Source organism: Thrips palmi, unplaced genomic scaffold, assembly GCF_012932325.1.
Source record: "Thrips palmi isolate BJ-2018 unplaced genomic scaffold, TpBJ-2018v1 HiC_scaffold_18, whole genome shotgun sequence".
In the NCBI taxonomy this organism is placed as follows: domain Eukaryota; kingdom Metazoa; phylum Arthropoda; class Insecta; order Thysanoptera; family Thripidae; genus Thrips; species Thrips palmi.
In genome coordinates, this window is record NW_023144627.1 from 8,320,545 (window position 1) to 8,333,196 (window position 12,652).

At 53.8% G+C, this 12,652-nt stretch overlaps 1 protein-coding gene across 1 annotated transcript; it reads right to left on the reverse strand.

Moving 5' to 3' along the window:
• Positions 1-211: 211 nt before the first annotated feature.
• Positions 212-12,450, reverse strand: LOC117644676 (homeobox protein EMX2-like). Its single transcript, XM_034384287.1, has 3 exons — positions 11,829-12,450; positions 7,989-8,161; positions 212-1,168 (listed from the first exon to the last, which is right to left on the reverse strand). The coding sequence occupies exons 1-3, from the start codon at positions 12,346-12,348 to the stop codon at positions 935-937; spliced, it is 927 nt and encodes a 308-aa protein (XP_034240178.1). The 5' UTR covers positions 12,349-12,450; the 3' UTR covers positions 212-934.
• Between the last annotated feature and the right edge of the window lie 202 nt (positions 12,451-12,652).

Here is a 12,652-nt window from a genome sequence, read left to right on the forward strand (position 1 = left end):
TGGTGGAGGCGGCCAAAATTCTAGACGTGGTTTGACCTCCAGAGTCGCTAGGACTCGAACCGAACGTGTGAGCCCACCAATGGATTGCCCTTCAAACGAGGAATCCATTGGAGGAATCCACCTGCCCCCTTTTCCTGATTTTGGTTTTGTGTATCCAGTGAGTGAACAAAAAAGATATGAACAATGGATAAGAAATTGTACCGGCTCGCTGTTTGGTAAGTAGCACAATGTATTTGAACCATCTTATATATACCGTATCGATAAACTTTATGCAGATAAAACCTATTCTTTTTACAAATTTGTACAGTAACTCTACTTACAATTATTACACTCGTACGAAAAAAATGACTAAAGACGTGTGAACAATTGGCGTGGAAATCAAAGATTGCAGCAAGATGGAACAGGACCAACACTCTGTTTGAAAGACCTTTCTATTATAGTCAACATTGCGAAGAGATCGTTAAGTCATCACTGAAGGATTATTCCAGGTTTTTCAGAGCAAAAAAGTGCATCAAAAGTGCTGCAAGACAGTAAATTTCAGTAGATGCTCTCTACAGTCGGTCACAGACACAGCAACAATAAATAAGTAGCATAACGCAGTCTTGATATTTGAGAGGGATTCGCGTCCCCCCTCAGAGGAACTCTGTTTCATCGGAAAAGAAATAATAAAAATAAAGGCAGATAAATTATACACGCAATAGCACATGGAGTCCATCTTTCTTTCACACTTTAAAAAAAAAAGTCAACGCAAGTTGAGGAACTGTTGAACTCGGCGACGAGTCCTCAACGCCTGACCACACAACGTCAGTGCTGCCTCCCCTCCGGAAGGATCTTGACACGTTTGGTAACAATGTTAACCCAGCTGGGCGAATCACAGAATCCCTTGGGCACAAAAAGCGGCGGCCCGGCCGGTACTCGAACCCGAGACTCGAACTCAGTCCGGGCCGTCGTCGTCCGGGTCGATGTGCTCGTCCATGGACTCGGGGGACATCGGCGGGGAGGGCGAGGGGTGGCCGTCGCGGTCCGAGGTGCTGGTGGACCTGGGCCCGGACTCCGTGGAGCCCGAGGGCCGCTTCTGCGGCGAGGACCCCGTCGAGGTGCGCTTGGCCTCCTCCTCCTGCTCCGTGCGCTTGTGCTTGGTCCGCCGGTTCTGGAACCACACCTTCACCTGTGGGCACGCAACGCAAGCTCGCATGAGTCATCCGGCAACCTGGCGCTCAATGTCGGGAAAACAACAAGTTGAATTACACTTTAAAAGGCTACAAATTTTACAAAAAAAAATTGAAATTGATCGAAATTTTTGGAAATTAGTTTGCCCCCACCCCAGAGTAAGCCCTCTTGAAACGGTCCTTTTGAAACAGTAGACGCGCAGCAAGCGCACGCCGTGGCACTGGAGGTCGAGAAAACCGACCGAAATCACAAATGGAGCTAGTTAGTTGTAACACCGGTCGCAATAAAAGCTACGCAGAGACGCCACCGCAGGGACAACCCCGGGCCAGGGCCGTCTCTTTCCTGCCCCTGCCCCCACCCCTTCCTGGCCAACCCCCGGGAAGGCCGGGCCTCGGATAATTGTGCGTGCTATGAAATAATATTTTGATTGCCACCCCTCGCATAATCGCCACCCCCTCCTCTCTGTCTCTCTGTCTCTCTGTCTCTCTGTCTCTCTCTCTCTCTGTCTCTCTCTCTCTCTCTCTCTCTCTCTCTCTCTCTCTCTCTCTCTCTCTCTCTCTCTCTCTCTCTCTCTCTCTGTGACACTCTCACTACCACTGCCACCACCTCGTGCTATTTCTCCCTTCTCTCTCGTCACCAACGGTTGTTCTCTTTTTTGCCTCTCTAATAGGAGCCGACAAGCAGATAATATCACACCGTCTCTGTCTCCCCCCCCCTCTCCAGCGCTATCTGATGCCGAGCTCTGAATCGCTCCAATTAATAAACCTCACGCGCTCTTCCCGCTTAACCCTTTTCCGCCATTCAGTTCTGCGATTAATGCAACTAAAAATATGCGACCATTTTATTTTCCATCAGACTTTTTCAGGGAGCGTTTTTTGAGTCAGAAGCACTCAGTTTTAGTCAAGCCGCGTATACTGCTGCAGTTTCGGTGGCGGGCGAACAGAAGGCGTATTTTGTCGCGGAGGTTGTAGTCCATTCAACGCCTCCTGCCGCCGATCCACTACGAAAATAACGAGCCGTCTGTCCGCGTCGGTCTACCTGGCGCATTGTGTGCGGTTTTCTCCGTATCACCTTCGAGAGGGACAAGATTGCAAGCAAGTTTCGCACCTCCGCGGTCCGACTGCGCCAAGGAAGAGCGTCGCAACTGGCGGCCCGGCTGACGGCAGATGCGTCGTTTTTGCCCGCCGCGCCGGTGACACGCAGCCGAACGATCAATCGCCAATTTCGTCACATAAAGGCGCAAAATGAAAGCAAAATAAACGACAGACACACTCCCCGGGCACACGCGACAATCATCTGGCTAACGAGACAATGGGGATGGGGCGAAGCGGACGAGGGGAGAGAGAGATAGAAGAGAGAGAGAGAGAGAGAGAGAGAGAGAGAGAGAGAGAGAGAGAGAGAGAGAGCGAGAGAGAGAGAGAGGTACAAAAGAGCAAGCAACTGGGGCAGGGCGAGAAGGGGCGGGTTTGCCGCATCTAAATACAAAGAGTGTATAACTAGTCTCCGGGGCGCTCTTGCAGCCCTCCCCTCCCCCTCCCCTCCCCCTCCCCTCCCCCCTCTCCCTCCCACCCCCTCGACTATCACTGCTACTGTCCGCCACTCGAGGGTCCCAGGAGATCATTTACTAAGGAGCAGGGAGGGTGGTATAATGGGGTGGTTACTGTGGACGGCTTTTATGGCGCGCTGGAAAATAGCTCAATCACTGGGTAAAGACTGAGGACGGTCCGGCCGGAACGCGACTCGGTCGCAACTAAGTTGGCGAGCGAGGGGGTGGCTTCCGCAGGGCTTCCGCTGGGGTCGTCCGTTTTATCTCGGAGCAGTTCAGCAAGACATTGTGGGGGCTGTTCGAAGCGTTACCAGCCATCGGTGCAACTTTGTCGTGAACCCGGGCGGAGAAGTCAGAGGGCTTCGTTACGATTGAAGGGCCAGTTCACTGTTCAGCAAGACTAGTTCACTGTTCAAGAGGATCAGTTGTCTTATTCAGGAGGACCAGTTCTCTGTTCAAGAGGACCAGTTCACTGTTCAAGAGGACCAGCTCACTGTTCAAGAGGACCAGCTCACTGTTCAAGAGGACCAGCTCACTGTTCAAGAGGACCAGCTCACTGTTCAAGAGGACCAGCTCACTGTTCAAGAGGACCAGCTCACTGTTCAAGAGGACCAGCTCACTGTTCAAGAGGACCAGCTCACTGTTCAAGAGGACCAGCTCACTGTTCCGAAGAACCTGTCCACTATAAGCATTCCTGGCCACACACTAATTTGTACGATAAAATGCTTTTGATTGTGTTTACACGTATGCCTATTCTCTTCCTCGACCCAGTATGAAGTCCGCTCAGTTCAGCCAAAGTTTTCGAAAAGCTACATTTAACCACTCATTCTCAACCCTGCGTCCGCTTGATTTTTTTTTTTTGTGGTGAAACATGCACGTTGCCGATTGCCAACCCCATTGCCGTCATTACTCTGAATGGCGCACAATTTCGCACTCACAATAAAAACTTGGCAGTGGCTGGCTGCTCGGTCTGGCTGGCTGGAAGTTGGTCCGGCGGTCACGCTCGGGGAGTGATGGGAGTTGGGAACAAGCTTGGCCCGGCTGCGCTAGGCTGCCCCCTCATTCGAGACCCTTTTTGCTACACTTTGGCGACACTTTGGTCCCCCACTGTAAGTCTGCCCGGCGCGAGGCTAGACACTGCAGCCTATTACGATCGGGGCCGTCGCCGCTGGGAAACCGAGAAAGGCTGCCAACTTCCAAAAAATTTAGCCCAACTTTCTACTTTTCGGGCGCTAATTTTGAATGGTTTTTTTTCGCCCCTTAAATTTTTAATAGAAAACTGTCAGCAGTAAAAAAGACCCCGCAACACTTTCCCGGCAATTAAACGGTCTTTCTTTTCTGCCGAGAGTTTTAGTGTGTGTGGGTTTTTTTTTTCGGTCTTTTTCGCCTCTTCCCCTTTTGGAGCGCGTGGCAGGAAGGCGTTACCGGCCATACAGACTTGAGAGTGTGTCGGCGGGTGGGACCTTTCCTCGCAGCGATAAATTACCCGCCCATTTACAAGGCCAGCCCGGCCAGCCTGCGCGGCCAGCGAAGCGCGCGCGGGGCGTGGAAAATGCGTCCGTGTGTGTGTGAGTGTGTCTGCGTCTGTGTGTGAGAGAGTGGAGTGGTGGAGTGTGGCGGTGTTTGCCTTTCTAAGGACATGTTTGGAAAGAAAATGGGGTGACAGCATGGCCGCCGCGGTGAAGCAACCACCCACGCGCCGCTGCAGCAGCAGCATGGCATGGCGCACGGAAGGAGGGAAATATGGAGACGAGCGGAGGAAACGGGGGAAATTCTGCAGTGTGTGTGTGTGTGTGTGTGTGTGTGTGTGTGTGTGTGTGTGTGTGTGTGTGTGTGGAAAAATGTCTCTCGAGCGCTACCGCCCATGCCATGTAAAGGCTTATATCATATAAGCCTACAAATTTTGGAATTTTTTTAAAAAAAATCAATCACCCTTTCTGGCCCCGTTTGCAACGTAAGTTACAGCAAGCAAACAATAAACTACTCCACTGCCGCCCCCGACGGAAAAAAAAAAGCTCGGCTAAAAGTTTGGTTTTGGAGGGTTAGCTGCGCGGCGCTGCGGCCGGCTAAGTCGTCCCCGAGGCGCTGTAGGCCCACTGTAGGCCCCACTTGGTATTCAGGACGGGTAATGTCACTCACTTAACGGGCCGCCGTGGCATGCCGCCCCTCCCATCAGCAGGCCGATGCTCCGTCTCTCTCGCACTCATGGGGCGTCCCCTGGCGGTGCGAGAGAGACAGACTCTGCAGGGGCAGCAAAGCGGCGGCAAGCGCTCCCTGCCTTGCCATTGTGCTGGCCACCACGGTGCCACAGCGTGCCACAGTGTGCCTCCGTGTGGCACACACACCCCGAAAAGCCCGCTTCATCATTTCCATAATCGCTTCTGCTATTATCGGGCCTGTTATTCGGATCATCCCGGCCGCGTCCCGCGCGTCCCGACCCGGACGGCGTGCCAACTTACGAAAACTCGGCGTGAAACTTATCGCGTCCTGTGGAATCCGCTAGACTAAACCAATTTGGTTCTACGTGTCTGTATTCTTTTTGGTTCAAATTCTGGTTTTCTTTGCCCTTTTTAATGATTTTTAAAATTAATTTTTACAATGCTTTTTAAAATGTTTATAAAAAATGCTTCTTCAAATAGTTTTAAAAAAATGTTTTTTAAACGTTTATTTGAATGTGTTTTAAAGTTTTTTTCTGGGGGGGGCTGCTTGAGTGCACTGGTACTCAGCCATGGCGGCTTTCCCGAATAACCATATAGCAATACAACCAACAAAAAAAAATAACAATACAAAAAAACAAAAAAAAAGCGCTATTCAAAGTGAAAATCATGGCTGCTCACTGGTGCCCGCCCGTGCGGCTCCCATGACTACCGGATGACAAATTATTTCAGTAATGACAGAGTTACGCTGCTGGCGGAAGAGGGGAGGGGGGAGAGGGAGTGGAGGGGGCCGCGAGGGTGCCGCTATAATAAGCTCGTTACGCAATAAACAAACTCGATTGCCGCGCATGGCGGTCCTCGGTCTCCTCGGTACCGTCACAAACTTTCTACGAGCAATCACTGTGAATTTCGGTGCACAAATCCAATGAATTCGAACAAATTCGTGCATTTTGAAACGCAGGCAGTTTCGTGCATAGCTCATGCGCAAAAAAAACAACTTCGCAGTAATTTAGTGTGCGCTGAAAGCAAACTCTCCGCTTGACAAGCCATGAATGATTTCTCAGATGAGAGTGCGTCCAATAGGACTCGAAGCAACTCGTGATACTACCAATAGAACCCTCGTGGCTCGCCTCGTGGTCCCAAGAAGGAACTATCCGCTCGACTAGCCGTGAATGAACTCTAGCGTAATTCGTACAATTGAAGTCTGTTGTTCCCATGGTCGCCAAACTGGTTCGTCGGGGTGGCTGGCCGGGCAGGCCGGGCAGACCGAGCTGGCAGGCATCGGCAGGGGAGTGGCCTACGCGAGGCTAACAGCGACAAATGCTTCAAAATGGCGTCCACCCGTCGCGACGCGGACGACCCGGGAGGGGAGGGGACAGCCCGCCTCGCCTCGCTGGGCAATTGCTATATGTATTTCTTGCCTAATGCGCGTCGCTGTGGCTATAAAAATAGGGGTCTGGGAGGGTGGCCGGGCCGCTCCCTGCCGGCAGTCCGTCGCGCCGCCACAGCGAGTGCGAAAGTGGCTGTGGGATTTGGCGACGATCATCCCCGTGATGGATGGCTGCCTCTGACCTTTGCCCCGCCTCGCCTTCGCGCCAATCCCCCCCGCCAGAGTCGCCCCGACCGGAACAGATAAATTGGGAGATCGGGAAAGCAGCGCAGAGCTAAAACAACGCGCTTGCAAACCGGAACAGCGCTCGGCCGTCGCCGTCGACTGAGTGCTGAGTCAGAGCGAAGCCTCTCCATCGCCTTGAGCAGTTTAAAACGGTTCGAAAGGCATTCATGGAACAACTGCAGCAAGTTTGGCGCTGGCACTACTTTTGCCACACGTTAGCGATGTATCGTGCGGCTTGCTTGCTAATTCCCCACCCAATGAACTTCCCTGTTAATCTGTTGCATAAATCCCCCCCCCCTCTCTCTCTCTCTCTGATTGCGACATGATTTGTTCGGTGCCGGGCCTGCTTTATGGCGTGTACATCGACGCGGAGCGAAGAGCATAGGGGAAGCCCTGGGACACTGCCAAAAACGACAGTAGGACTCCCAATTTTTTTCATTTTACGTGAAATTCAAGCCCTACCGGTATTGGTGTTTTTTCCTTCCAAAGCCAAGATGAGAGTCTGGCATAGGGCAGAACGACATCAAGACCCGTTTGGCCACAAAGGCTTTTAATTTGGCTTTGTGGTCGGAAATAACTGAATAATCGAAACACCAATACTTGCCACAGCTGAATTTTCATGTAACAACACTAAACGAATTTGGGAGTAAATGCAGAGCCATTTTCAAAATAAATTGACTCCGGTTTTTTTTCTTTTTTTTCGAGTCTTTGCAGTGCAGTAGCCACTAGTCACGGCGAGGGACGACCCCCGGCCAATGGGTCGTTCCGGTACATGGCTGCTGACACCCACCGGACGGTCTAGCGCTGCTTCGCTCGCAACGGAAAGGGACACCCTTTTTGAAGCGCTGGATAGAAAGCTAGAGGGCGGTGCCGGAGTGGCGTTGCTGGCCCCTTCCCTTCCTGGCGCGCTAGGTCTGCCTTTTCTCACCTTGTAGCAACAAGGCGTGAATCGGGGCCAATTACCTCGGAAACGTCTTTAACAGTGCCCCTTCCCCTCGATCCACTCACGCCACCCAGCGGAATCCCGCAAAACAAAACGACGAGACCCGGTATTCGAACCCGCGACGCCGCAAAAATGTTCATTACTGAATCAGTGCGGCCGTGCTCAGGGCGTGCTTGGGAGTTAGTCGTGTTAAGTGGCAAAAAAAATGTGGAAAAGTCGCTGGGATGCGGGACCGTGTCTCGAGGCACGCCGCCTGCGAAGTTGGGGCAGGCAACCCGCCGCACAGCGGTGCGTCGCACCGCGGGGCTGGCCTACCCGGGAGACCTTAACGCGGAGCGCCAAGGGCGCGGCCAGTATTCTAGACGCGTTTTCAGCTCCAGAGTCGCTAAATGGGGCTCGAACCGAACGTGTAACCCCACCAATGGATTCCTCGTTCGGAGAGCAATCCATAGGTGGGGTCACACGCTCGTTTCGAGTACCATTTAGCGACTCTGGAGCCCAAAACGCGTCAGGGGTTTCTACCGCCCCCACCGGTGTTCTGGCCCACTGGAAGCTCACCTGTGTTTCGGAGAGGCCGAGGCTCTGCGCGAGCTGCTTCCGCTCCGCGCCGACGACGTAGTGGTTGTTCTCGAAGGCCTTCTCCAGCTTGAGCAGCTGGTTGGGGCTGAAGGCCGTCCGTATCCGCTTGGGCTTGCGGAACGGGTGCAGCAGGAAGCCGGCGAAGTCGGGGCCTGGAAGCGGAGAAAATTTTTCAAAACTCCATTTTTAACCTTTCTTAAAACCGGTGCATATTTCTGAAATAAAGTTAAAAAAATTGGTTGAAAACTCATTTTAAAAAATCGAATTTCAAATCGTTTCTATCTAAAGCTAAAATCTTGATTTTTTTAAAACTCGTTTCTACAATCGTTTCAAACTAACTTTTCAAAAATCACATTTATATTCGTTTTTAATTTTAAATTAAAAACAAACAACAACACTGCCAGTTTGTTTGGGGCTGCGGTGTCGTGCGGCATGGCCGGCGGCATGCCAAGGAGCGGCCGCATTGTCCTTCATAATTTAATTTGAGGCTAATTTGAGATTCCCGGTGCATGCGCGCTCTGCCCGCCGCCCGGCCCGGCCGGGCTCGGCGGGGCTCGGCTTGAGGAATAAAGTGGAACGTGCCACGGCCGCCAGGGCGCGCCAGTGCTCGCCAGGGCGCGCCGCGGTCGCGCTATTTGGTGCACACGTCAAAGTGTGAGGCCGTAAACGTGTTCGCGCCTCTAGTTGGCTGCCAATGGCAGGCGGGGCCGCGATGGGGTCGTCCGTCATCGCGCGCTCGAAAAGCCCGCCGAGTGTAGTGGAGAGCACTCGCCTTTATGCGGCTCCTAATCCCGATCGCTGACTGAGGTCGCTGGTTCGAGACCGCCCGCCGGCAAAATTGCAATTTTTATTTTTTCTTTTTTTTAAAACCCTTTTTTATTTTGAGCACTGCCGGGGTTGGTGTCGTCGGTGACTGCCTTCCCCACAGTGTACCGACGCGTCGGCGGCCTGGAACGGCCTGGCTTGTGCAACACCTCCTCGCGTGTGACTTATGTTCAATTACGGACATCACCGGCCCGGCTTCGAGTCCCGGCGACAGTGATTGGATTGAGTAAGTATTGTCGAGCGCTAATTGTTGATCGCAATCGTTCAGACAACGAGCGTATTTGCTTACAGAATAATTGATTGCCAGTGTGGCAGCTCAATTAACTTTTTCCGCGTCCCACAGCAGCGCGAAGCGGTGAGTGGATTTTAAAATTATCTTCCTCTTTTTTTCGCGGTGTTTCTTATTTTTAGGTCGTAGGCTTGACACACGTCTGTGAGGCTAATGCGGTCGTCTGGAGTACCACGCGCTCGAAATGAAGGAGTTAGTCAATTAGCATGTCAATGACTGGTAGTCGCCCTTTTCTTTCGGCCAGTAACTCCTCACTGAAATTCTAACTTTTCTTCCAGTAAAATTCAGCCAAAGTTTGATAACTACAAGTACGCGTCGCGACTCTGCGTCGACTTTTCTATTCGAGTGTAAGCAGTGTGGAAAGAGCCCGCATTTCCATAATGTGCTCCTCGCTGCGCGCGGGGATTAAAGCGTTTTCAATTACTATCGAAGCGGCCGGCTTTTGTCCGTCCTACTCGCCGGCTGCCTGCCGTGCGAGGCACTGCGTGGCTGCGTTGGGACATTTTCATACCCGCTGGCAAGCTCTGCCCTCAGAGCGGCACGCGATCTGTTCTTCGCGCAAAAAGTTAAAAAATAACCACATTTCGGAAATTTTTCAAATTACTTTAAAATTATTATTTCAAAGTTATTTGAAAAATTATGATTTTACGCGTTTGACCTTTGCTCCGCTGAGCTCCACTCTCAATGATTGTCTTCCTTCAAAAAGTAAAAAAAAATAGTTACATACCAGAAATTTTCAAACTACTTTGAAATTAAAATTTCAAAGTTATTTGAAAAATATTTTACGCGTTTGACCTTTGCTCCGCTGCGCTCCACTCTCACTGATTGTCCTCCTTGGCCGCGTGAGCGAGGAGGCAGCTCTTCAATTGTCCTGACGACGGCTCCTTACAATCCATGCAAGCGATTGCAATCGTCGGTGATTGCGATTGTGGGAGCAAGCGCGCCTAGGCCCAAATGAGGCGCTGATGTGACTGGTGACAACCGAAGGCGCAAAGGGGCGGGAGAGCAAGGGGGCGGGCCGGAGGCAGGCAGAGCCAGCCAGCAACCTAAACTGTAATCATATCAAACGAATCTGACAGTTTGATTGTGCTGGTAATGCCTATAATAGGCGCCAGCTCCGTGGCAGTCCGGCACGGCACGGCACTATCGGATCGGGGCCGCGGGGGCCGTCCCTAAAACGAAAACTATCCAAACTAAAATCTTATTTTAAATTTTTGTTTTGGATTTTTTTGGGACACAGTTCCTAGATTCAAAGTCCATGTCATAACGCTACCGAACTGCCTTATTCCGTGGCCCTGCAGGGTTCCTTTTCGCAACCGCCTTACTGGACTACACAGGGACCGCCCCTCACCAGAAGCGCGCACCGAAACCGTAATGGCCGTTTTCCGGAGCGCAGCCGGCATAGTCGGCATAGGCGGCATAGAATTATAGCTTCCTGCCGATACGGGACCGTTTTCCAAGCCCACTGTGTCCCCAAGTCCCGACCACAGCTAATTGAAACGACCCCCATCACAAACAACACCGCGTTCGAAACGCCTTTTTTAAAAGTCGTTTTTCAACGCGCCCTTTCGGTAGTTGAAAATGATTTGCCGCTCCCTAACGGCGACCTCCTTTCCGAACGCACGAAGCACCGCCCGAGGTGCACAAAGTAGCTCTCGTGCTCACGACGCCTTTCCGAGAAGCTCCCGTCGCCGTGGCGCTTGGATTTCGAACCGTTTTATTTTTGCAGACGGGCCAGCAGCTGTCAGATGTCATTCACACGGCCACACACACACACACACACACACACACACACACACACACACCAATTAGGTAACGACCGGCTCCCGCCCATGGGCAGAACGATGGTTTATTCACGTGTCAAAACACACACACTGTAATTTGAGTTTGGTTTGGCCGGCCAAAGGGTCGGGGAGCCCCCCCTTTGGGGCCCCCTTTTGGGGTGCGCCCCGCCCGAGGGGGGGCCGCCCCCACCCCGCCCCGCCGCGGGGGCCCCAACCACGGCACGCCCCTCCTTTGCGTCCTCCCGCGCTAATAGCCCACTCACACACACAACAGAGATCGCATTTGCAGAAATTAATCTGTCAAATGGGCGATGCCGTCTCGGCCGGGCGCGCGCTTTTGGCCCCAAAGAGGTGGCCCTATGGTTATTACGAGTGACAAGGACGAGGCTCGGAGAGCTCGGGGAGAGAACGCCCCTCTTTCTGGAAAAGAGGAGCGCCTCCCCGCCGCTTCTTCGACTTCTTCGACGTGTTCGGCTAACCGGCCGCTTCCTGAGCAGTTGCCAATCAAAGGAGTTTGAGCGTCCTGCGGACGAATATGATGCAGAAGGGGGAAAACGCAGCAATTATTTGAAAATTGGCCGCACCCAACTCGATAAAATACTTCGCTGCTTTTGAGTCTGGCTAACTTTGAAAGACAGGAGCGAACGGAGCCGAGCGTGGATGGTAGTGGCACCGTTGTCACCGCCGTGCTGCATCCCACAGCACGGAATTGAACGTAATGGAACACTTCCCGAGCCGTTGTTGCCATCATGCAGGCAGTTTGATGGTTTGTTTACGAACATCACATCAGTAGTGAATGAATGAATGAGTGAATGAGTGAATGAGTGAATGAATGAATGAATGAATGAATGAATGAATGAATGAATGAATGAATGAATGAATGAACGAATGAATGGATGAATGAATGAATGAATGACTCACCTCCGAGGAACCTGGGCTGGAAGGGCCTGGCGTGGCGTGCCGCCATGAGCCAGGGGTACAGGGGGTAGCCCGGCATGGGCGGGGGCAGCAGTGGCGGGTGCCCCGGGTGCCCGGGGTGGTGCGGGGGCGCGGCGGGGTGGTGGGGGTGGGGCGGGGGGTGGATGCCGGGGAAGCAGGCGGTGCCGGGGCCGAGCGGCGGCGGCAGCGCGGCGGGCCGGTACACGACGTGGCCCTGGAGGCCCTGCGGCCGGTGGAGGTCGCCGTCATCGGTCTCGGACGCGGAGGACGGACTGCGGATGGGGCTGCGTCCGGGGCTGATGGGACTCCGGCCCCCGGGGCTGATGGGGCTGTCGGGGCTGGGCGTCCGCGGGCCGCCGCGCGCCGCCAGCATCAGCGGCCCGGGCTCCGGGCTCGGCGACGGACTCCGGCGCCCCACGATCGAGTCGATGGAGAAACCGATGGTCCTCCTGGGCGCCGTCGGCGTGGACGGCGTCGTCATGGCTAGGGCGCCCTCTCTCATGACTTCCTCCTCTTCATGGCACTGTCACTGAGCACTCGCGCTACGCACGTGGAGGCCCGCTGGTCGTCAACACACCGAGCGCGGCCCGACCGCCGTGCCGTGGCTTGCTGGCTACTGAGGCTGGCCCGGCGTAGGCCGGCGTGGCGAAGCCTCGCGGAGGCAGCGCGCCGCGGAGCTGGATGCTGGCCGCCGCGCCCCGCCGCGCCCCGCCGCCACGGCAGACTCCGCCCCGGAGGCGGGGCCAGGCCGGCACGCTGCCCCCACCACCCGGCCGGCGCGGTCCCCCCTCCACTGCCGGCCCGCC